At 43.9% G+C, this 26,622-nt stretch overlaps 1 protein-coding gene across 3 annotated transcripts in view; it reads left to right on the top strand.

Moving 5' to 3' along the window:
- Positions 1 to 26,622, top strand: part of galnt14 (UDP-N-acetyl-alpha-D-galactosamine:polypeptide N-acetylgalactosaminyltransferase 14 (GalNAc-T14)) — a 204,072-nt gene that overhangs the window by 160,834 nt on the left and 16,616 nt on the right. For all 3 annotated transcript variants that reach the window (XM_062045052.1, XM_062045051.1, XM_062045050.1), the window contains exons 4-8: positions 4,138 to 4,205; positions 18,976 to 19,041; positions 21,157 to 21,278; positions 23,968 to 24,055; positions 24,119 to 24,203. In XM_062045052.1, the coding sequence (XP_061901036.1) occupies positions 4,138 to 4,205; positions 18,976 to 19,041; positions 21,157 to 21,278; positions 23,968 to 24,055; positions 24,119 to 24,203 (429 nt within the window). The remainder of the gene's footprint in view (positions 1 to 4,137; positions 4,206 to 18,975; positions 19,042 to 21,156; positions 21,279 to 23,967; positions 24,056 to 24,118; positions 24,204 to 26,622) is intronic.

Raw genomic sequence — 26,622 nt, 5'->3', positions numbered from 1 at the left:
GCATCATGAAAGCATTTAAAAGAAATACCATAATCATCATCTACATCATTTTCACTGTATACATTGTCCCAAATTTTGATCTCCCAGATCATTCTTGAAAGCTGTCTGTGAACGTCTCTATTGTGGTGGGTTCTCCTGAGGCCGGTAGATCTGTCTTGAGCCTGGTATACAGGGTTGAGCAAGTTTTTATTGACATACACAAGTATGGATTGCTTTCCAGCAGTCTATATTCAGGCGTGTCGATGCTTGCGCTCTCTCTCTCTCTCCCAGCCGCAGCTGCCGTCATGGTCCTGGCCGCTGCTAATAAAGGCGACAGGTGATTAGATAACCAGCCCCAGCTGGGGCAATCTACTCACCTGCCGCTGGCTTTGAAGCCGGGCCATCCATACACACCCCATTCCTGCAGGAGGCGCGCCGACCACGCCCTCCTCCACACTTTCATACTTTGTTTTGTGCATATTCTTCAAAATTTATTTTTGTCATCAATGTTCCTCTTCTTGTAGTTTCTGTCATAGTTTATGAAAACTGGCAGATGATCAATGATGTCAGATGTTAGCAGACCACTTGCAGTATTATCAAAATCATTAGTAAAAAATATTATCAATAAGTGTGGCACTGTGTCCGGAGATTCTGCTTGGTCTTGTGATTTTAGGATATAAACTCAGGCTATATATTCTGTCTATGAAGTCATCTATGGACTTTTGTTAGGGTTCAAGAGGTCCATAATGAAGTCTCCACATAAGAAGGTTATTTTTTGACTGATTTCAGTAAAAGTTGCCTTAATCCAGGTCTCAAACGTATCAATGTTTAAATTAGGTCAGGGGTCTCCAAACTTTTTGACTCAAGGGCCGCATTGGGTGAAACAAATTGTCCGGGGGCCGGGCTGATATATTCCAAGCGCGATGATGTCACGTTATCGATGGGAAAATGCAATTTTAGACAATATGATTTGCCTGAGCGGCTAGGAGACTCTGAGAGTAACAAGCGGTAGATAACAGCCAAATAGAGAGGTAGCGGTGTGACAGACCTCATAGTAAGCACCTCAAATGCTTTATATTTATTACTTAGGTTAGGGGTAAGGTTAAGGTTTTCATTATATATTATTGCGACCCCTCCACCGCTTTTAAGGGGACGGGAAACAGATGCATTCGTATAGTTAGGAGGAGATGCCTCGTTAAGCGGGGAAAAAATAATCAGGTTTTAGCCTGGTTTTTCTGAGACCAATGACATTAAGATTGTTATCTCTAATGACCTCATTAACTAATAACGTTTTGGGAGACAATGATCTCGTGTTTAAAAAGCCCATATTATAGGTAGTGGGCTGTTTTGAGGAATTTATGTTAATGGTATCCATAGTAGTGATATTAATACGTTACATTTATTTTGTGTAGTGTGCCTTAAACAATTTCGATCACATCTAGGAATTGATATGATGGGGATCTTCAGAGTATTTGCTGGGTGCGATAGAGTGAATGCGTCATAATTTGCCAACTCAGTAGAATGCATGTTTACGTCTGGCACAGTCACTACAGAAAAAACATTATGCGAGTTGTGTATTATTCTAGGAGAAATGCTATGTGTGCAGGGATTTTCCAGCCAGGCGCTGGTTAGTTCGAGCTTAACTGACTCCTCACCCGGACTAACAGACACTGTAATTGCCTGTGTCTGATCTTGCTCTAGCATAGTTAGTCAAGTGTGACTCAAACAGTAATCTATAGTTCTAGTTAGAGAGATGGCGTCTTCCTGGTTAGGGTGAAGGCCGTCCCTCATCAGCAAGCCCGGTTTCCCTCAGAAAGAACGCCAACTATCAATAAACGTTAGTCCCTGTTCTTTACAAAAACTAGTCAGCCACTTGTTAAGCAAGACTAATCTACTATACCTTTCATCATTGCCTCTCGCAGGCAGGGGGCCAGAGACAAGTACTCCATGCCTGGACATTTTTCTAGCGAGATTACAAGTCCTGGCTATAGCTAGTGGTGCAATTAGACTGCCGTACGTGTTTACTAGGCCTTTTGCTAGTTAGCTCCCTAAAATTAGCTTCAATGTCAGGTGTTCTGGCCCCGGGAATACACTTAATTATGACTGGTTTGCTAAGCTGTATGTTCCGATTGATGGAGTTCCCTATGACTACGGTGTGGTGTCCGGTAGACTGGGGTGTAGGACTAACTAAAAGGCTAAATCTATGCTGCGTCTCAACCGGTTCACCGTGGTTTGTAGGCCGCTTAGGGCTGCCTCAAGCTGGGCTAGTAAGTTCGCTACAGCTAACGCTAGCAAATGTGTCCGCAGTGTCTAAAGTTACGAGATTACTCTGCCCTAGTAGCCGGACACGGTCCTCTAGTAGGGCCAACCTATCCATGAGAACGGTGCACAAAGAGCAGGGAGCCATACTCACGTTGTTTTTTTCACCGAGTCGAGTTCTTGCTGTCTTCGGAGAAGTGGCCGCAACGTGTGAGAGCAGGTTCCTTAGCACGTAGCTGCCTTCGCCGTGCCGGGCTTAGCTTCGTTAGCTTAGCAGCTAGCTAGCTGAGAGAGGGGCGGTGAGACAGAGAACGGGTAGTTTGCAAGTTTGATAAGACTACTTTATATGTTTGGGAAGGAATAAAGAAAGCTGTCAAACAATTAGAAGCACTCAGATAGAAAGATATTACTTAGCTTTTTGCGCACCAACAGCGAGCAGTCTCTCACGAGAAACAGGAAACCGGAAACGCCAATCTGATCTGTCCTGTGATTTTGGCACCAGCCGTTGGACTAGATCTGACCAATCTAAGTCTGAGACTAGATCTGACCAATCTAAGTCTAAGACTAGATCTGACCAATCTAAGTCTAAGACTAGATCTGACCAATCTAAGTCTATGAGCACGAGCTGATGAAGCCTACTCTGATGAGCGGCGAAACGTCTTCTAAGACAAAGCAAACAGTCCAGTTGCGATCGATTGAATGCCCTGAGATGACAATGACCTGAATGAATGAGAACATTCATAGACAGCCCTGCAATGATGATTGTTCTGTCGTGTAAACTGATCCATTTCCTCTTTGATGTTTTCCGAAACATTGATATTCTTCAGATTGGTTTAGTCTTGTTGTCTGGCATTGATCTGTTGTCTCAATTCTGCCATCTCCTCCCTGAAGTTCTCCAAATCAGTGTTATCTTGGTGCATGACACAACTGTTGGCGCACTACTGCTATCTCCTTTTTTATGTTCTCCATAACACTGCTGTTTTCCCAATGGGTGTTGTCTTTCTGCTTGGCATGCAACTGTTGGCGCAATGTTGCATTCTCCTCTTTCAGCTTCTCCATTTCCTGTCTTAATGCTGTGTTGTCTTCACTGAGAATCTTCATTTCTTCTCTGAACTTTCTCATTTCCATCATATCATCACAACATTATTTTTGCGCTCTGATAATGTTTTTGGGGATTTGTGACATATTTTTGTACATCCTTGATAATCTGTTCATGGAGATGGTTGACATTGTTTTCTACCTCATTTACATTGTTTTGTAGCGTTCCTATTAACGCTTCTAAGTCCAGTTCCACTTCTTGTCGTGCTCATGGTTGCTCGGCAGCGAAGTGAAGCCGTTGGTGTTGTTGGCTTTGGTGGTAGCGGTGGCACGAAGGTGTTTTTTCACATACATTGCACCGGCCAGAGCTTTGCCAGCCTTTCTTGTAGATCAATTGTGTGGTCAGAAACACTTAAAATATGTCCAAATCTTTTAACTTTTTAACCCTCTGTTTAAGCCTCTGTCTCTGCATTGGATCCAATCTTTGTCTGTTCTCTTTGACAACCTTTGACCTTAACAAGAATCCATTCTTTTCTTGCACCTTCTTTTCCTGCCCTAATGTTATCAGAGGAGTAGAAATATTGAAAAGACATTTTCTCACATTGCTGGAGTACAACTTATGAATTTTTGATGTCTCAATTCTGCTCTTTAATGAAATATTTTTTTTCCAAGGCGACACGTTATACATTTTCATGGCTTGACATTTTCAATATGTTGTTTCCAAAGGCGTGCAGTGCGTATATAATGGATTCAACAGTTGGTGCGTGTGTGCAGGTGTGTGTGTGTGCGCACATGTGTGTGTGTGTGTTTGTTATTCAGGCATTATTTGTTTGTCACATGACATGTTTGTTTCTGTGGCAGTGTTTTAAACAGAACTCCTGTTCATCTCATCTATGAGATCATCTTGGTGGACGACTTCAGCCCTGACGGTGAGCACACACACACACACACACACACACACACACACACACACACACACACACACACACACACACACACACACACACACACACACACACACACACACACACTCTTCCAGGTCACATGTCACACAGATGAAGGGGCGTGTCTACAGCAGCTGCGTCAGGTCGACAAGTCAGGTGAAAAGAGACATCCATTTTGTGACACAGCACAGCGCTGAACAATGGCACCACTTGTGCAGCTGAGGCGGATGACCAGCATTCCTCCAATGGGGAATTCAAATTGCTAGTCTCTCCCAGATTATTTTTATGACAATAAGCTGATGTTTACATTCAATCAACAGGCAGTAATTGGTATTTTGTGGTTTATTCTCCAAGCTTAGAGGACAAACCTGAGACCAATCCAGCACACCAGCGTTCCCCAGCCCGGTCCAGATCGGTCTCCCCTCCACCTCCTGTCCCCCCAAGCTCAGCACTGCCCTGTGCTCCTTATTTTAGGAATGTTATGGCAGTCTCAACAGCGCTCTGCCTGTCTACTCAAGGACACTCGAATCCAAGCACTTTGTACCACACGAGACATTAGCTGATGTAAATATGACTATAGGAGTTTTAGAAAGAAGTAACACTTAAATATGGATATGATTCTGATCTGCTTCCATCAATCCCCCTTTAAGATCTTCTAATAAGATCTTTAATACTTGTACAAAACTTATAAAGCACGCCCCACATTAAAGTAGGTGCTGTTTTTTTTCTTTAAGCAGGCTAGCAATAAAACAACAGCTTATTTACATGGGAGATAGATGGAGGGAGTCCACGTCAATGTCGTCATGGTCAGGGAAGTAAACCAACAATTCTCGAAAGTCTTAAAGTTACCACTTTCCTAGACCCCCTTTAGTGACACTTAGCCCAAGGGGCGATAAAGCAACCGCATGAGGCTATGATGGCCAAAAAAAAACTCCGAATGGAGACCAAGACAGACTTAATTAGGTCAGTCCACCTGCCTAATGTGCTTTGAAGCCAATCTTTGAAGGGGTCAGAGACCCCTGAAACTTCAGTAGTTCCCTAGACAGGGCCTGGAGGCCCTTTAAGGCCCTCTGAACTGAGCCATCGGGGGCAGTGTTGTTAGGAATGAAGGTACAGCATTGGTCACCAAACATTGCACACACCCCTTCTTCCTTGGCTAGGATGCGGTCAAGGGCTATGCGGATCTGAACGGCCCTGAGGGAGGTCGGGGCAAGTTGTTCAGCAAGTCCCTCAACGGCGTCACGAGTCAGGTTGGTTAGTCTCAACGGCGGCGGGGAGTTAGAGAGGCCGCTGAAACAGGAGTTCCAAGGGGTGTTAATTTGGTGAGTGGGGTCACCAGTCTAACCATAACACAAAGCCCAACGGCTGACGTCGGGATTCTAATGTACAATCTGTGCTTCCCACAACACCAGAATAAGTCAGCTCGTGCCCAAGGGCCTATCCTAGAGCCATCTATCAGTGTGGTGCACCAGTAACGGTTGATGTCACCCAATTTGTTGGGGGACGAAGAGGGTCCTGTAATTTGAAAACGCGTGTAATTCAGCTTTTGGGCCACAAAGGGAAGAAGTCGGGTGACATTGTCAACAGAAGGGTACACATGTCAGTCAACTTAAAAGGGGCGGGGTAAGTGTGGGAAAAGGGACGTCCAGCGGAAGAAGCAACACAGTCACCCAGGTTTTGGCATCCACCTGAGCCACAGGTTGTCTGCACCCGCTCCTAAGGTCAAAGGTCAAAGTTACCAGGCCTTCGGTGGTGATGTCATTAGCACGCACAGATGTGAGCCTTTGAAACACCACCGAGGTGGGGTGGTACTTTAGGTGCTACAGAGGGTGTAGAGGTAGTTAACGCCCTGTCAAGGACATTAATTTTAATAATTCCTTTAGCGTCTGTATCAGTCAGGTCAAGCCCCAAAACAACATAAAAGGGATGATGGGCACAACTTACCAGAGTATGTTGTCTGCATCCGACACCAATGGTTCAGGGTTGAGTCGTAACAAATATAGAGGTTATTACCACGGTAATAGCTATTGTGTCCCCCGTAATTAATCACACTGCACAGGTCAAAAATAAGTCTTGCTATCCCCTTTGACCCAGTCTATTTAAAGTCCGCTGTATGTTCTTAGACACTTGTCAGTCACTGTCATCAGGAAGGATGAACTGAGACACAAAGACAGTAGAACACGCCCAAGCACCAGTCCGTCAGGGAACACTACCGGGTGTAACATCCTGCCTTTCGTCTATCAATATCAGAGTAATTTAGGTAAAAAAACGGGGATAAACATCAAACTTTTCACTTAATGTAACGACACAGATGGTTATGCTGCAAACAAGCAAGAAAAACTAAGAAACATTTAGCATACTGGATTGGTCTCACACAAGGATATACAATATAGAAGTTGAAAAGAGTAATGTAGGTAGAAAACCTCTCTCGTCTCCTGGGCTGTGGGGCAGATGATGTGGCGATGTCAGCAATGACATCCGCTGGTAATCTGTCAGGTTCTTCAGCTGTAGTGCAGAGGGAGAGGTGGTACCCGGTGTCCCCTCCACCAGCCAGTCGAAAGGCGTGGGACGTCCGTTCTACGACGTAGAAGGGACCAGTCCACCTGGGCTCCGTCCACTTGCGTTTGATGACCTTGATCTTGACCCTCTCAGCGGGCGAAAGGGAATCTGTACAGAAGAACTGGCACACAAATTCTGCAATTTTTTGTGTAAAATACCATTTTGGTTTTACGCTGAGTCCTCCTTCCATGGGGGGCTGCTGGTCCTGTGAATGGCTGACCTGTATGCAGCTCATAGGGTGAAAAACTCAAAGGGCGGTAAAACAGTTTTATTCAAGGACCTTCGAATGATCATTAACGCTAATTGCAACATGTCAATCCAATTAAATTTGGTCTGTGCACAGATTTTAGCCAATTAGTTTTTGATGTTCTGGTCCATCCTTTCAACCTTGCCTTGGGACTGACGATGGTACCCCAAACCTGTGTTCTAGTCCGAAAGCCTTTTTGACCAAGGCTAAGTGAGTATTTTTTTAAATGGTTGCCGTTGTCTGACCTAATCTTTTTGAGGAAACCATGTCGGGGTACTAGGTCATTCACAAGTCATTTAATTACTGATATTGCATCCTCTTTTGAGGTTGTTGTTGCTTCCGGCCAACCACTGTGATTGTCAACACAAGTCAGTACGTACCTTTTCCCTTGTACCGTATTGATCATATCAGTGAAATCAAAGACTATACATGGTTCACCCTCACCTCCTCCATATTCTAAATTTGATCTACTAAACTACTATCGATGTGTAAAATCGTTATTTTCACATTAAAATTAGTTATAACTTCTTACCCACGGTAAAAACGTTAAAACTATGGAATGTGTCAGAGTCAGATGATTGTCGATTTTGTTCCAAGGAGTCTGTATCCACCCTCACTCACCCCCTTCTGTTTCTGAAAAAAGGACTGTGTTAGTAATACTATCACTTTCAGAAACATCTAAGAAAAAGGTCAACTAATAGCCAAGTAGCGGAGGACAAGTCATGTTTGAGGTCAATGATAGTCTCTTTAGCCTCTGTGGTCCACTGGGGGGTGTTGTTAGGGTAAGGGACCCCTTAGCAATATCACAAATAACTCAAACTCCACTAAATATGCTTATATTTTATATTGTCACAAATACTAGAAAAATACTACCCTTATGGCGGATGCTTTATCAATAGTATTTTGAAATTTTACCACACCTTGTGGCCCCAATAATTGATTAAGTCAAGCTCATGTTGTAGAAAGTCGAATGATGCGGACACGTTTGTTACTGAATACTTTCTATCAGACTTCTGCCATGGCAACTTTGTGTATGTAATGAGCAACTATAATTATTTGATATGCTTAAATGTGTAATGTGTCGTTTTAGCTCAGCTGTTGTGTAGCTGCTAGCTCCTCGTAGCCTACAGGTGTCTAAAGTGCAGCCCATAGTTATGTGTTTAACACAACTATGTGCTAAACCTAAACAATTGAAAATGTGGTATTTGGGTGTCGGTGTAATGTTTGGCAGCTTATCATTGCACCTAAGTTCTTTGGTTTTGTAGGCGAGACAGAGAGCAAGTGAACAATGTGGGACACAATTGTGTCCATCTTATACCATGCTAGCTGTTGCAAAGATAGGTCAACATGAGCAACCACACCTTGAGTTCCAACATATATAAATATACAAAGGAGTCAAAGGTCTCCTGGTATGAGTGTCTAACTGGTGATCATAACATATGGCGAGTCGGGTGGCAGAACACACGGAAGCATCTCAGTCAGTCAGGGTTTTCACTGTTCGAGCAGCTGGATGTCAGCCATTCCTGTTGTTTCAGGCTGTGGTATGAGCTCATGGAAGAGCCTTGGTAGTGGTGTCGCAGCTTGGTGGTTGAGCCGTCAGGTAACACCAGGAATGTTCCTTCTGTGCGATTTGAATGTCAGGGTACAGTCTGTAAAGGAGGTCCAGCAATCTGAACCGGAAGTGGTTTGGTGACAGGTAACCTTGTGACCCCAGCGAAGCCTTCGACCTTTAAAGAGGAAGCACACAGTTTCTTTGGTACCTCTGCATTCAGAATCGAATGGGTGGCGCCAGTGTCAATCACAAACTGATAACATTGTCGTTGACACTCATGTCCAGCAGGGGGCCAGTCTGTATCTCCTGCTGGGGCTCCTGCGGTGGGCGTCCTTTGCCCCGCTTTTGTGTTCGTTTGTTGGCACTACGGAACCTTTCCTGTTCGAAAATGTTCGGACAGTCACGACTCCAGTGACCAGGCTGGTCACAGCCGAAACAGTTTCCACCCCGGACTGGCTTTGAAGCACCGTGTTGTCCACCACCCGAGTCCAACCGTCTGGTCGCACGTCTGTTGAGGATTCTTTCCTCCACCTGTTGGAACTCAGAAGCAAGGTCACCCAGTGCTGAATATACCCTAGCTGATTTTTTACTAATTAGTTCTTTTGACCTTTTATCTTCAGCGATCTGTAAATTAAGGAGTTGCTTCCTTGCTGCTCTGTCATTAGCCTTATCATCCTCATCTTGAGGAAAGAGACTGCGCATAGCAGTAGCTATGTTTGTAACGTATGGTGTTATCGGTGAGGTCGAAGATTCAGCCATTAATCCTGCTTGTTGTTCTGTATTTTTGCCATCTTGTGTGGAAACACAACGATACAAAATGCCTCTAGAGTGTGCTACGGAGAGTGTATCCTGCTGTTAGCTTGTCTAATGTGTTGAGCCAAAGACTCCCACCTTCAGACACAGGTGGAAGTTTGTCAACAATGGCTTGCATGTCTGCCACAGCAAAAGGCTTATATTGAAATCTGCCGCTATTATCAGGAAAAAGTGTATATGCGTGTCCCTCCAGCTTTTTTTTTAAGCGTGTGTTGTATGCATGTGGTTCATGTGGGTGTTGGTCAATGTAGCCTTCCATTGAGCCATTAACAGTTACAGGAGACCACAAAGTCTGGCTCTGTTGTGTGTTGTTCAAGAATGTCTGATGTGCACGTGAGAGGCTGTCATCTACTGGGGGAGGGCATTTGTTTATGGCAACAAAATGGTCTGGCGTGTAAAGTGAGGAGTTTTGCGTTGACTCATGCATTATCTGCTGTCTAGTAAGATTAGGCATATTCGGGAGGTTTTCCGCTTGGTGGCTGTTATTTTGGGGCTTAGGCACCAGAGGTGATTTACACTCAGGAGACAGCGTTAGTTTTGGAGGAGGGTTCAATCTTAGAGAGGCTGTGTGAGCACCGCCCTCATTTGTCACAGGAGTAGGGGGTGGACCAGAGAGCTTTGTTTCTGTTTCGACCACCAGGGCTCCTCCTGTGACTGTCAAGAGTGGGTATAAAGACGCCTCCGGCTTTACGTCATAGGGCGGTGGCTTAGTCAAAGTCTGGGCGGGTCGTTTGAATTGTCTTACGCATGCGCGGCAGGCAAAAGACCAATCAATCCATCTGTCATATTTGTCTCATTAATCATCTGTTCTTTTGCTGCATTTCGTTTTTCCACGTAATCCCCGTTTACTTTTATCATACGCCAAACTCTTAAATTCTCGAGCACCAACCCTGCTCTTTTTTCTCTTGACCTGCCTGTTCCATTTTCACCAGCGCACACACACACACACACACATGATCACGCGCATCCAGCACACACACACACACACATGCACGTGTAAGCACTCACGCACACACAAGCAAGTGCCTACGGCCCTACGCACACACACACACACACACACGCACACGTAAGCACTCTCTCTGCGTTTCACTTTACCATAAAACTTCCAGTTACTTTTTTATTTTATTTTTTATTTTACCAGACGTTTGAGTTCACAACTTTTCGAGTATTGTAAACTCCCTCTTAACCCTTTCAAGGAACGTTCTCTTTTCCTTTTTTTTTTTTCTTTTTAAACTCTACCTGCTAATTCCATTGTCGACAACAGTGCATTCAATTGATTATTAAACAGTAATGATTCATCACATTTTCCCCAGCCGTCATCACATTCTTGTCTGTCACACTCCTTGTCCATTGTGTCTATTTTTCCTAAATTTTAGCGCACACTAAAGTGTCGCCGGGACCTCACAACCAGGGAATCTTTATTGTATTTATTACAAATGGCCTCCAGCCGTGGAATTTATCATATGGTACAGAAGGGTCTCCTCCCGTACGATTCTTAATTTTAACGCACACGTTAATGCCGTAGGGAACTCGCAACCAGGGAGTATTTATTGTATTTTACAAATGGCCTCCAACCCATCCTTAGTTTGTGTGCACATAAAGATGTCACAGGGATCTTACAACCAGGGAGTATTTACTGTACCATATGATGGGCATCCAACCCGTTACTCTTTTAGGCGGCGACCAACTACCCAGGGTGAGCCACACCCAACTATTAGTTCACTCGTCAATGAAACTGCCCATCACGGTAATCGAGACACAATGACGTGAGTTGACCACTTATTTACAATTTTAATGCAATGGCAGGCTCAGCAAAAATGCAATCAATCTATCAAAATCACCAATCTGTGTCTGGGGTACAAAGCAGTGTTTAACTTACAGACTTCTGGGCAGACTCCTAATGCAGATTTTATCTAAAAAGAAAGGTTCTGCTTACCTTGAATTATGTTTTGGCCATGTGAGTCTGTCCAGAAGATTGCAAGAGAAGGTCCAATTGTCAGCGTGTCATCTCGGACGAAGCCCCCAAATTGTTGCGTTTGACCAGATGTTCCTCCAAGTGGGATGTAAAACGCTGGTCAGTCCCAAGTTCCTTAGATGACATATAAACTGAACTCAAAGGTACCACCAAGCACAGTATAGGTATTTTGTAATTTATTGTCAAATATTTGAGAATAGAGACCAGCCTCGAACAACACATACAAATGCGTAGCCCAAGTTGATCTGAAAACATCCCGGAATGCACTCTCCTCTTCAATATCTCCCCCCTCCCCTCACTTCTCTCACTTCAAACATATTCTCCTTGTCTCTTATCTTGAGTCTGGCCAGGGAAACAGAACAGGGAGTATTCCTCCTTCTCGTGTTATCTCTACTCTCTGCATTCCACTGCTAGAAGACCGACACATTACTTTGCAGACTAGTAAAGAAGGAAGATTACTAGCTATTTTGTAATACAATTATGGAGGAAAGAAGAAACACAAAAATATGGATATATGAAAATATGTACCTGTATATATCCTTCACTACTTTTGCTGTTTTAACTTTATTCTCCAAGGTTTGAACCTGGGCCAGGAGATCAGAGGTCAACTCTTTCCTCAGTCGAAGGTCCGAGTTCAGGAGCTCAATCTCAGAGTGCAGGGCCTGGACTTTCTCTTCTTGCGCTGAGAGCTTTTCCTTGTCCTGGTTATGTTGTGACTGTACAACTATTTCTGTCTCCATGGGTCCTAACTCCCTTGTCTCCTCAGATGTGGAAAACAATGACAGCTCACGGGCAGCAGCTTTATTTTCAAAGACAGCCTTAGGACAGTTCTCCTCAGGAGCTTGATCAAACTGTTGCTGGTGATGATCCTCCTGCATTTTCTGCCCATCTTCAATGATTGCATCCCTGTCTTCCTCCTCATTGTCCTCAATCACATCTGCTTTGATTACCTCCAGGACTGCTTCTGTCTCACTGGCAGCCTTATTGGGCTGGGTTGAGGATTCCTCCATTTTGCACTCGGCCCCGAGGAAGTGCGTTTTGGGTCTGGCTGGGATTAGCACTCTTCAGGTTGATAGGGCCTTGTAGAGTCCAACCAAGTGGGGTGTCCAGGGCGACGGGGCAGCCACGTGGGCCTGGGAGGATGCGCCTGGGGAGGGTCAGCCTTGCTTGATCGGACCCGAGTAGGATGGTCGGTACCCCTTCCTCTTCCTGATCAAGCCTCAACTCTGCCAGATGGGGGTACTTTGCCTTGAGCGCCTTTATTGTGTAGCCATAGGTAGAAAGGATCACGTCAGCCGTGGTGAACACATCGCGCAGGGGGTGCACTTCTCCTGGTCGCCCCTTTGCCATGATATCAAGGGACACTATCTCACCCGCGATCTGGGTGGGCTTGGGTTGGATGGTGAGGTTCTTCATCTGATGAGGATGACCTTTGAGCCCGAGGGCGGTGGCTGCCTCCTTCATCAGGCTTGTGCACTCTGCACCGTCATCAATGATGGCATAGGTGGACATCTCCCTCCCATCATGGCGTAGGATGACCGGCACCATCTTGAGTAACACTCGGGGGTCGTTACCACGGACTGGGCCTACGTAGTAGGTACGACCCTCCTGGATTTCACTTGATGGGTCCCGAGGGAACTCTCCGGTCTCCGGCTTGTCGCTTCCGGTATTTAGGTCGTGGAGGACCGTGAGGTGTATCCTGCCGCATTCCTTAATGCGACAAGGCCTTTTCAGGGTGCATTGCTTGGCCATGTGCTCACGGGCGCACCTCCAACACCGATCGTTGTCCTTGATCCACTGTTTCCTCTCTTCGGTGTTATTCTTCCCAAACTCTGGACAGTGTTCAAGCCAGTGGGACCCTGTGCAACACGGGCAAGATGGTTGAAGCTTCTTGTCACCCTGCTTAGGGCCGCCCCACTCACTGTGGGCGGTGTCCCTCTCCTCCTCAGTGTCAGCCCCTGGGATCGTCGTCATCACCCGGACTGACCCTTCCTTCCTCTTGGTTGCTCGATTGGTCCATTCGTGTCCGCCGTACTTTGGCTCAGCTTTTGTTGGGAGACGGATGTGCTTTACCTCACTTCTCAGAAAGTCAGATAGCTCCTCTAAGCTGGCTGCTGGCTGGTCGGGGTGGAGCTGGTCGTGGCGCCGCCGGAACCTTTCCTCTCGGTGTCTGGGCAGCTTCCTTATGAAGCGCTCCACAGTGGAGCCTGTGTTCAACTCCCTGGCTCCAGTCGGTCCCTGCAGCTTCAGCATCGTGACCAGAGAGCGGATGCCGAGGGCGTAGTCATCCAGGGCTACGTCAGTTCTGATCTCAGGTAACTCCCCGAGGGCTTCAACCTCGTCGGGGATGTGGTCCCATGGACAACCCCAGCGGTGATCTAGTTCGTTCATGCTGTCGGTGTAGGGGGTGAGGGACTTGGCGTGGGAGAAGCAAAGTCTCTTAGCTATTGGTAGCTTACAATGAAGATGGAGTGTGAGCCATTTCTGCTGCTCACTGTGGTACGCCTGCGGTTCTCCTAGCAGGTACTCCAGGCTCAGCCGCATCTCCCTGTAGTTCTCCCTGCTGTCTTGAGTGAAGAAGGGAACTATGGAGCCAGGCGGGTGAAGAGGAAGTGGGTCATATGGTCCTGCATTACGGCGGGCTGATGGTGAGGAGGGGGGAGGGGCGTGTGGATACTGCACCCTACGATCCAAAAGGGAGTCCAAGTGTTCGTCAGGCTCCATTTCCTCCTCGTGTGCGCTCTGGGTTTCTGGGTCCAGCATTTGAGACCTCTCGATACTCCTCTTCCTTTCCTCTGGCGAGCTAGGCCTTAAGGGCGCTCTCGATATCCGGCCTGGGGAAGAGGGCTCTGGTTGGCGGGAGAGAGCGAGCTTAGCGAGCTCCAGGCTCTGGACGGCCGCCTTCTCCAGTGCCTCCGCAGTTGCATGGGTTTGCCGTTCCAGGCGCTCCTTGTCAGCGCGGGCCTCTATCTGCAGGCGCTCGTCTCTAGCGCGGGCCTCTTCGTGCAGACGCTCCTCTCTAGCACGGGCTTCTTCGTGCAGACGCTCCTCTCTAGCTAGGGCGTCCTGGCGCTGGTTCTCCTGGTTGTCAATCAACTGCTGGATTAACTTCTCAGAGAGTAGACTCTCATGGCTTGATCGTCCTGAGTGGCTGCTACGGTGACTACCCGTACGGCTGCTATGGACGCTGCTACGCCGGCCAGAAGATAGACGAGACTTTACCTTGGGGGGCTTGCCTTGAGGATCGGAGTTCTTGAAAAACTCACCCAGATGGAAGGTTCGCGGGTCGGTCCTGTCTAGTGGGGTGGCGGCATCAGGGGGAATTATTTCCTCACCGTTCTGTAAGTCGCCACCTCCTGGTGGATCATCTTTGCCTTGGCTGACGATTTCTGTCGGCGGGGAAATGACTGCTGTCAGCGGCGGGCCCGCCTTTTCCTGTCTCTCTTCATCCCTTGGTAGTGAGGAGAAGGGGTGAATACTGGGTTGCGTAGTTGAACCTAATTCTGGTGTTGCAATATTGTCCTCCGCCACTTGGGGTGCTTTACTCTCTAACAGGGCGTGCTGGTGGTTCTGGTTTTGGGGAGGGGCTTAGGGTTCTCTCACTCTTTTTGGACATCCTAACTGATTAGACTATCGGGCTCGAAGGACCAAAAATGTTCGGGAGCCTGTAAAGGACTGTATATTTTCTTTAGGTGGATGCTCTAATTTTCACTATTTACCAAATAAAGATAGTCTAGGAGAGAGTGAGAGGACACCACCTATATAGTTAACCAATTTACTATACAATATAACATACAATAATCTGACAATAATGAACACATTGATTACACTCATACACTCATCCCCACTCACACGCTACCTCCCCAATGAAACCTCCCGCACTAAACCAATTACACAACACACACACACAGTCCAACCTGGGCCCCTTGGCTGGGCCAGAAGATAGTCTGTTGTGGTCCTGCTGTATCGTTGGTGCACGTAGGGTGGGGGTGGTGAGTTGCAACTGCTGGATACCAAGGGGGCGTTGGAGAGGGGGGACACCTCCCGTTGTAGAGTAGAGAAGGGGGGGGGGGGGCTCGGCCGTGCTTCCTCTTAGCTCCCTCACGAGTCTAGTCTGGAGCGAGAGGAGAACCAGCCTCGTCCTGGGTCACCTCTCTGTCGACTAGCCCGTGAGCTCGAGCCACTAACACTCGTACCTTGCGCTGTCCACTTCCCTCGCAGCAAGGTAGCCACGATAGCACACAACTAAACTCTACAATGTTCACTCTCCAAACAATAAATAGTCCCAGGGGAAAGTGTCTCTTAAATAAACTTAGTCCAAACGTGACTGAACCTGGCGTTCGTGAAGTCACTGGGCAGCACGCAAACACAGGTGCGAGCTGCGGTGAGCTAACTAGCGGTTAGCATGCGCTTCACCTTCTACTGGCAACGTTAAGCGCCCCAAAACGTCCTTAAACTTAAACTAGTGCACTGGCACTTAACTGTCACTTATAACAAACTTAAATACAACGCTTAGAGTACTAGTTACTTATCTGATCTGCAACTGTGGTGAACTCTATCTCCGGGTAGTATTACCGACGCTCCGCTGCCTGTCATATGCCGGAACTCTTTTAAACACTTTTTCTACCTGCCGGCGGAAACGGAAGTGCCCGTAACCAAGGCAACCGTAACCGTGGCAACGGTTAAACAACTCTAAAGAAAATACATTTCACCTTCCCAAACAGCACATATGAAATGGAGATAAATAATAATAATTAATCCCTTAACAGAAATGATCTATATATAAAACTAAAATGGACAATTTATACAAATATGAAAACCTTCAGAACACCTGCATTGTCCTTTCCGTCTTTTCCATCATTTGTAACTGAGCTACTGTGTGGAACAATTTTCCTTGTGGATCATTAAAGTTTGTCTAAGTCTAAGTCATTCAATGTTGCTTTTCTTGCTGCTTACGTGCAGTGATTTCTCCAGATTCTGAACCTTTTAATGATATTACGGACCGTAGATAATGATAAATGATAAATGATAAATGGGTTATACTTGTATAGCGCTTTTCTACCTTCAAGGTACTCAAAGCGCTTTGACAGTATTTCCACATTCACCCATTCACACACAGATTCACACACTGATGGCGGGAGCTGCCATGCAAGGCGCTAACCAGCACCCATCAGGAGCAAGGGTGTAGTGTCTTGCCCAAGGACACAACGGACATGACTATGATGGTAGAAGGTGGGGATTGAACTCCAGTAACCAGCAACCCTCCGATTGCTGGCACGGCCACTCTACCAACTTTGCCACGCCGTCCCCTGGTGAAATCCCTAAATTCCTTGCAATAGCTCGTTGAGAAATGTTGTTCTTAAACTGTTCGACAATTTGCTCACGCATTTGTTCACAAAGTGGTGACCCTCACCCCATCCTTGTTTGTGAATGACTGAGCATTTCATGGAAGCTGCTTTTATACCCAATCATGGCACCCACCTGTTCTCAATTAGCCTGTTCACCTGTGGGATGTTCCAAATAAGTCTTTGATGAGCATTCCTCAACTTTCTCAGTCTTTTTTGCCACTTGTGCCAGCTTTTTTGAAACATGTTGCCGGCATGAAATTCCAAATGAGCTAATATTTGAAAAAAATAACACATTTTACCAGTTCAAACATTAAGTATCTTGTCTTTACAGTCCATTCAATTGAATATAGGTTGAAAAGGATTTGCAAATCATTGTATTCTGTTTTTATTTACGATTTACACTATGTGCCAACTTCACTGGTTTACGGTTGTGTACTATTGTTTAGTCTGGTACTGCAGTTTAATAGTAGTATTGTTGATAAACTTGGTGCAGAATAGCATACATTATGTACAAACCCCATTTCCATATGAGTTGGGAAATTGTGTTAGATGTAAATATAAACGGAATACAATGATTTGCACGTCTTTTTCAACCCATATTCAAATGAATGCACTACAAAGACAAGATATCTGATGTTCAAACTCATAAACTTTATATTTTTTTTGCAAATAATAATTAACTTAGAATTTCATGGCTGCAACACGTGCCAAAGTAGTTGGGAAAGGGCATGTTCACCACTGTGTTACATGGCCTTTCCTTTTAACAACACTCAGTAAACGTTTGGGAACTGAGGAGACACATTTTTTAAGCTTCTCAGGTGGAATTCTTTCCCATTCTTGCTTGATGTACAGCTTAAGTTGTTCAACAGTCCGGGGGTCTCCGTTGTGGTATTTTAGGCTTCATAATGCGCCACACATTTTCAATGGGAGACAGGTTTGGACTACAGGCAGGCCAGTCTAGTACCCGCACTCTTTTACTATGAAGCCACATTGCTGTAACACGTGGCTTGGCCTTGTCTTGCTGAAATAAGCAGGGGCGTCCATGGTAACGTTGCTTGGATGGCAACATATGTTGCTCCAAAACATGTATGAATTTTTCAGCATTAATGGCGCCTTCACAGATGTGTAAGTTACCCATGTCTTGGGCACAAATACACCCCCATACCATCACAGATGCTGGCTTTTCAACTTTGCGCCTATAACAATCCGGATGGTTATTTTCCTCTTTGGTCCGGAGGACACGACGTCCACAATTTCCTAAAACAATTTGAAATGTGGACTCGTCAGACCACAGAACACTTTTCCACCTTGTATCAGTCCATCTTAGATGAGCTCAGGCACAGCGAAGCCGACGGCGTTTCTGGGTGTTGATAAACGGTTTTCGCCTTGCATAGGAGAGTTTTAACTTGCACTTACAGATGTAGCGACCAACTGTAGTTACTGACAGTGGGTTTCTGAAGTGTTCCTGAGCCCATGTGGTGATATCCTTTACACACTGATGTCGCTTGTTGATGCAGTACCGCCTGAGGGATCGAAGGTCACAGGCTTAGCTGCTTACGTGCAGTGATTTCTCCAGATTCTCTGAACCCTTTGATGATATTACAGACCGTAGATGGTGAAATCCCTAAATTCCTTGCAATAGCTGGTTGAGAAAGGTTTTTCTTGAACTGTTCAACAATTTGCTCACGCATTTGTTGACAAAGTGGTGACCCTCGCCCCATCCTTGTTTGTGAATGACTGAGCATTTCATGGAATCTACTTTTATACCCAATCATGGCACCCACCTGTTCCCAATTTGCCTGTTCACCCGTGGGATGTTCCAAATAAGTGTTTGATGAGCATTCCTCAACTTTATCAGTATTTATTGCCATCTTTCCCAACTTCTTTGTCACATGTTGCTGGCATCAAATTCTAAAGTTAATGATTATTTGCAAAAAAAAATGTTTTATCAGTTTGAACATCAAATATGTTGTCTTTGTAGCATATTCAACTGAATATGGGTTGAAAATGATTTGCAAATCATTGTATTTTGTTTATATTTACATCTAACACAATTTCCCAACTCATATGGAAACGGGGTTTGTACATCAGTCCCTCAATAATGTCAAGAATGAAAATGATGCTGACAGCAGCTCTGCAGTCTTTCTCATTAATACTCATTGTAGTTTATTTGAATAATGAATTAGCCTAATTCGACTATGAATGTGTCCAATAAGAATAATTAAATGAGTGGCAATTATGTTGTCTTTGTGTTGTTTCAGGAAGTGACTGCCAGCTTCTCACCAAACTGCCTAAAGTCAAATGTCTGCACAACAGAAAGAGAGAAGGTATGTATTTTTATCAATTTGATATATTTCTTGGTGCTTCACACTAACGTTAGCAAGAGGACGTGCAAGACGCATGAAGAAGAAGAGCTGCATGTCTTCAATAGAACAAAGTAATGATGTGACCTTTTTTTAAATGTCTGTACTGGGAGAGCGTGACAAACCAACGAGCACTTAGTGTCTTCATCTTGCTAAATGTGGCTGCGGCACCTCGTACGCTCCTAACGCTCATCTTCTTTTTTAATCCAATCGCGGCCGCCGCCATGCTTGTAAAAATAGAAGGTGAATGATTGTAATACACTAATTGAAAAGACAGCTTGAGGATGTAAAGAAGGAGAAGAGGCCAAGACTTGTAGAAGATGTTCCTTCAGTACACTTCAATAAGTAGACTGTTTACACTGTGTACTTCATTCCTGAGGATGTGAATGTTGACAGTGTAAATCTATTCCACGTATCGGTAATGACGATCGCAATATTTCCCTATAATAATTTCCATTGCTAGGGGTTGCTCCTCAGCCACCTTTATTCCAAGTTTCCCCTTCTGCTACTTAGCCAAGATGGCGAATATTGAGGCTGCACACACACTATTCCGAGCGTTTTGATTGCAACATTTAGGTACTGACAGTGTACTGCATTTGGTTGTACTTTTCTATGATTGCACAAGTGATGACAGGTTCAACAGTGGTGAGCACACCACCGGCTGTCATCATGGAGACACTTGTATATTACACATCCGTGGCATCATGCTCCAACCTGTGATGTTTTGTTATGTGGTGGAACATGCAGCACACAACTATAATAATCTATGCCACATTTTCTGGGAAATATAGAAGCTCCTCCAGTGCGAGCCAGACAACGAAACCGACTTTTTAGCACGCTTCACATCGTTTGTCGTTTGAAAATGAGCAACATTATATTGATGTTCTGGCCAAGTTGAGTGAGTGAAGGCTATACTATCACCTTAAAATTACAATATCACATATTTGCCATTAATATAATTAATGATTTTTACAAAGTGTAAATGATACCATAAACTTACCTAAAAGCCAGTCATCTACATATGCTGTAAACTTTGAAAACAGCACAATGTTGTTGAGGATGTTTGTTGCACACAACCTAAACATTCTTTCATTGTCAGCTGGGATAGGCTCCAGCTCGCCCGTGAACCTTTTTATTGTTTATGCTTCTGCCTTTTTCTTGTCTGCTGCATTTGTCCTTTTCCTTCCTCCTGGCTCACCTTGCTGTCTCCTTGTTTGACGACAGGAACACGTCCTACATCGTGTCACTGCCTGCTTTCATTACAGGACACACACACACACACACACACACACACACACACACACACACACACACACACACACACACACACACACACACACACACACAGTTTGGCTCGTTAACAGTTTACGACTTAACGTCTTCTGGCTCAATTGTCTTTTTAATGCCAATAAACGCAGACTATACTTATATTACTATTTTGTATGTCTCACACACACATTCACACACCGTTAGTGGTGTGTATTGTAAAACATGCCTTCCTCTACAAAGTCGCCCATTCTTCATTGTGTGCGTGCGTGTGTGTGTGTGTCTGCCCATGCAGAAAATAAAGCCTTATTGAGGATGAAATGGGATTTTAAATTGGCTGAGCTTCGGCCCAACGGCGCAGCATGAAACTTTCACGGCCGTGAATACAATGTCACACACACAAACACACACACACACACACACACACACACACACATTGAGCGGCATGTCAGTGAGTATTGATCAGAGCGTTTAGTTCAAACAGAAGACAACACTGGCCTCCCTAACAAGCTTGCTTGCACGCGCACGCGCACACACCACACACACGCATGGACAGAGAAGTGCCGAGTCACTTCCTGTCTCATGCAGTGTGATGGGCCTGTTAAAAGATTGCTTCCTTGCCCGTCTCATAGTGCTGCATCGATTTCTCCTCACTCACTCACAAGACCAACATGTCCGACAAGAACAAGGAGGTTCATCTCCCTAGTTAGGATGATGCTGGTTAGCGGCATGGAAACAAGCACTACATTACCCACAATCCTTCCACAAATGGTTATGTCCACTCAGTTTAAAGATGGTCTATTGTGTGTGCAGGTCTGATCCGGTCCAGAGTGCGCGGCGCTGATGCTGCCGGGGCGACCGTCCTCACCTTCCTGGACAGTCACTGTGAGGTCAACAAGGACTGGCTGCCACCCCTCCTGCAGAGGATCAAACAGGTACATGCCCCTTCAATATAAAACTACTTCATCGTCGTTATGATTCTCATATCATTCTCATCTCATTACACCATGATCCTCTTCTCATATCACCATCATCATCTTTTTATATCACCTTCTTCTTCTTCTTCTTCTTCTTCTTCTCATATCACCATCATCATCTTCTCATATCACCATCATCATCTTCTCATATTATCATCCTTTTCTCATATCACCATCATCATTTTCTCATATCACCATCATCATCTTCTCATATTATCATCCTTTTCTCATATCACCATCATCATTTTCTCATATCACCATCATCATCTTCTCATATTATCATCCTTTTCTCATATCACCTTCATCCTCTTCTCATATCACATCATCATCTTCTCATATCACCTTCATCTTCTTCTCATATCACTTTCATCCTCTTCTCATATCACCATCATCTTCTTTTCATATTATCACCCTTTTCTCATATCACCATCATCCTCTTCTCATATCACCATCATCTTCTTCTCATATTATCACCCTTTTCTCATATCACCATCATCCTCTTCTCATATCACCTTCATCCTCTTTTCATATCACCATCATCATCTTCTCGTATCACCATTATCCTCTTCTCATATCACCTTCATATTCTTCTCATATAACCATCATCATCTTCTCGTATCACCGTCATCCTCTTCTCATATCACCTTCATCCTCTTTTCATATCACCATCATCATCTTCTCGTATCACCATCATCTTCTTGTATCACCATCATCCTCTTCTCATATCACCTTCCTCCTCTTTTAGTATCACTGTCATCCTATTTTCGTGTCACCTTTATCCTCATCTCGTATCACCATCATCCTCCTCTCTTATCACTATCATCTTCTTCTCATATCACCATTATCTTCTTCTCATATCACCATCATCCTCAGCTCACATCACCAGCATATTCTTCCCATATCACCATTATCATTCTTCTCATATCATCATTCTCTTCTAATGTCACCATCATCTTCTTCTCATATCATAATTCTCTTCTAATATCACTGTCATCTTCTTCTCATATCACTTTCATTATCTTCTCATATTACCTTCATCCTCTTCTCATATCACCATCATCCTCTTCTCATGTCATCATTTTATTCTAATATCACCACCATCCTCTTCTCATATCGCCATGATCCTCATCTCGCATCGCCATCATCTTCTTCTCATATTGCCATCATCCTCTTCTCATATCACCATCATGCTCTTCTCATATCACCATCATCCTCTTTTCATATCACCATCATCCTCAACTCATATCATAATTTTATTCTAATATCACCACCATCCTCTTCTTACATCGCCACGATCCTCATCGCCATCATCTTCTTCTCACACCGCCATCATCCTCTTATCACATCGCCATCATCTTCTTCTCATATCGCTATCATCCTCTTTTCATATCACCATCATCCTATTCTCCAATCACCATCATTCTCTTCTCATATCTGCATCTTCCTCTTCTTATATCACCATTATCCTCTTCTCATATAACTGTCAACCTTTTCCGCATCATCCTCTTCACATATCCCCATCATCCTCTTTTCCATCATAAAAAATTTATTTTCCATCATCTTCTACTCATATCACTATCATTTTCATCTCATATCCACATGATTCTCATCTCATATCGTTATCATCCGCTTCTCATATTATTTTCTTTCTCTTCTCATATCACCATCATCCTTATCTCATATCAGAATCATCCTTTTCTCAGTGTTTTTGCTGATATAATCAACATTTATTCTAAAACATCCATCTAAATACATTTACAATATATTAATTCTTACGGTGTGTGGTTGTGTGTGTGCGTGCGTGGTTGTGTGTGCGTGTGTGTGTGTGTTGAAAGGGTCATCCATCACGGTGCGGCTCTGCCCAGCACTTGGTGCTTGTGTAAATGGAATAAATTGCCATTGAAATGTATGTGTTATTGATCCAGGTAAGTAATAGTCCCTCTGTGTGCCTGAGAAGCTTCTAGATTGGCTCTTAAAAGTACGAGAGATGCATGAAAAAGTCAAGCTTTAAAAAAAATGATGTTGACTTGATTTATCAATGTTTTTTACGGTACTTGTAGTTTGTAGTTTTATCTTCCTCTTGTATCTGCATGAGAAAGTCCAAATTTAAAAACTGGTATTAATACATGATTGTCATGTCACAATTAAAAACTACCCAATGGTGTGGTTTTTAAAAGACACTATGTAATGTGGAAAGACACAGCCGGTGTCCTCTTGGCTCTGACCCCCCAGCTAATGGTCCAGAACTGCCCCACCTGCCGGCTAACATCCCTGGCTGCTGCTTGACCACGCTAATCGTGGCGCGCCCCGTCATTAAAGCGCTCGTTCCGGTCTGCTTTCATCCTCGTGAAGAGCCGACGGGCCTTCAGAGCAAAACCTGCAGAAAGATGATGTTTGGATCCTGGCCAGTTCCTCTTTTAACGGCCGCTTTGGAGCCCGTTTAAAGGTTAAAGGCGGAGCTAGCTGACCTAAAAGTCATACGCAAATTATTACATACGCAGTTACGTGTTATTTGATGTGCTCGTTATATTTAATACATTAAAGTCTGTGTGCCTCTTACACAGAACATCATCATTTTCAACACAACGGTGTTTTAGTTAAAGTCTTTCTACTACTAATACTTGGTCACTTTGTCTTTTTTGTTCAGGACCCAACCAGAGTTGTCAGCCCCGTCATCGACATCATCAATATGGACACTTTCGCCTACGTGGCCGCCTCCTCTGACCTGCGAGGAGGTACGCCGACGATACCCACAACTGTTCCTGTACGACATATTTATCTTCTTATTCAACTCTCAGGTTTCGATTGGAGTCTCCATTTTAAGTGGGAGGGGCTTTCACCTGAGGAGAGAGCACATCGGACCGACCCCACCCAGCCAATCAAGTGGGTACAAATTTCAATAAGAGTGTACACTAGTAGTACCTTGATTTTTTGTTGTAATACATCCCTAAAAGGTGTGACAAAGATCTAATTGTACAAACACCAAATACCGGTACATTTTTTCATGAGAAATAATGTAAATCCAATCAGTCCATTGCAGACAACCGAAAATATAGACACAAAATGCATTTTGTAGAAAATAGTGATTGTTTTACATGCAGAAAACAATGTGAAATACATATTCATTATGAATCACTTTGACGTTTAATTGGACACTGTTGCTGGCCAAGATGGCAATGAGCGGAAAGGAAGGGGAGTGGTACAGTCGTACTATGCTACAAGTTCTTTATTGAATTCCATAGTGTTTCCCACCTTCTTTATCAAAGTGCTGGTACTCGCAACTTTCTTCGGCCCCATGGTGGATTCTTTTTTTTTTCTTTTTTTAAAGGATTGAGACTGATTCCGTGTATGTTTTGGTCATTTATTTTTTGTTTCATGAATGGGAATTTAGAATCAAAAAACGACTTGTTTATTTCAACTTTATTTTAAAAAACAAAAAAAGAACATTAAAAAACAAAACATTTTTCTTTTTTGGTGTCAAAGAGCAATGACAACATCCAAAAAACTGTTTGATTTTAATTTTATACTTCATATAACAAAAATGTAAATCCATCATAAACAGAAACGGAAATATAGACCAAAATAATGTTTTTTATACTATACCATACCATACCAATTTATTTATAAATATTCTGACACCAACGTTTTTCTTTTCCAAGTAAAAGTGGGGATGCTACGTTACCCATGTGACGAGCTAAAATGTCTTAAGAGCCCTACACAGAAAATATTTTACACATGGTAACAAGGACTGACATCTACAGATACTGTATCTCTATGCACACATCACATAAAAGTGGAGGCAAATGGATTTGATCACGCAACATACGACACTATAGTACAGTTTTTTTTTCTTACAGGCCAGTCCACGGTCATGTCTTTAAAAATCGCTACTCACAGTCTCTGTGTCGGATTTATGTAAAAACGTACTGGTTTGTTTTTCCGTTTCTGTTGATATGTGAGTAGCGATTTATGTAGATGTCAGTCCTTGTTGTACCATGTCTCATTTCTGTGTAGGGCTCCAAAGGCATTTTAGCCAAAGTCACAGGCACACGGGTACCATAGTAATTATCCCTGCTTTTACTTTGAAAATACAAAACTTGTGCTTTCTGCAAATGGAAAAAAACATCCATTTTGGTTTGTTTGTCCGTTTTTGTTAACTGGGGATTACATTTTTTGTAATGTGAAATATAAAATGAAAATCAAACCGTTTTAGATTGAGTTTTTGCTCTTCTAAACTAAAACTAACTTATTTTTGAATTTCCTTTTTTTGCATTATGAAATTAAATTTACATTACCAAGCATTTGTTTTGTTTGTTTCTCAATTTCTTTTAAATTAAATAATAAAATGACCAAAACATACACTGACCAAGACTGAGGGCCCAACGCGTGGATTCTTTGTTTGGGCACTCCATTCCTTGGAAAAGCGGACAGGTTTGTTACATGTAATGTTGCGTTTAGCTATTTCTTTACTGTTCCGCCTCTACTGCGGCTCTCTGCCTTTCTCTATACTGCCTCTAAAGGCGAAATATTGGTATTCATACTGTCCCACCAGTCTGTGTAGTTGATACAGAGCAGCAGCGTGCCAGAAAAGGCGGGAAAAAGAAATGTGCAATTACTACACAGTTCGACATTTTATTTAATTAACTGTTAAAGGAGCCATATTAATTAAGCATTAATAAATCATGTTCTTTTCGAATACCTCTATAACTGATAACAGTAGTTCAGCCGGGATATGCTAATTTCAAAATTAGATTTACATCCCCGAAATCTTGTTATGGTTTTCATTTCGATGTCCCGCCCTCTAACGTTTGACCAATTAGAAAGTCTGTGAGGGTGTCACATCCAGGATGCTAGTTACGCACCGCCATCTTAGTCGAGCTACTGCCACTGGGAAAGTTACTAAACATGTCAGACCTTAGTAAATCTAAAATGCCTTGTTACGATTCTCAATTTATTCATGACAAAGCCAGGAACAAAACAAGGATTTGTATCGGGATGCCTTTGAAAGATGGAGACAATTAAAGGCGGAGGAGATTTTTCTAACTTTTTTATATATTTTCAACAAATAAAACCGTGTGGATGTGGATATGGGTAGCATCAGTGCCTATTTCGTTCTCTAAATGCTGATACGCTGAGGAAATAGGTTCCAACATTAGCACGGCTGTCATCATGGCAATGTGAAACATATGAACGTATGGAGACATGATAAAATAATTCCTCATTCGTTTTTTCAATTGTGGGCTACATGTACCAAGTTATATGGCAATCTGAAAATTTGAAACAGTAGCCTATAGGCCAGACC

This window comes from Entelurus aequoreus, linkage group LG04 (assembly GCF_033978785.1).
Source record: "Entelurus aequoreus isolate RoL-2023_Sb linkage group LG04, RoL_Eaeq_v1.1, whole genome shotgun sequence".
NCBI lineage: Eukaryota > Metazoa > Chordata > Actinopteri > Syngnathiformes > Syngnathidae > Entelurus > Entelurus aequoreus.
This window is presented reverse-complemented; position numbering and strand designations above follow the sequence as displayed.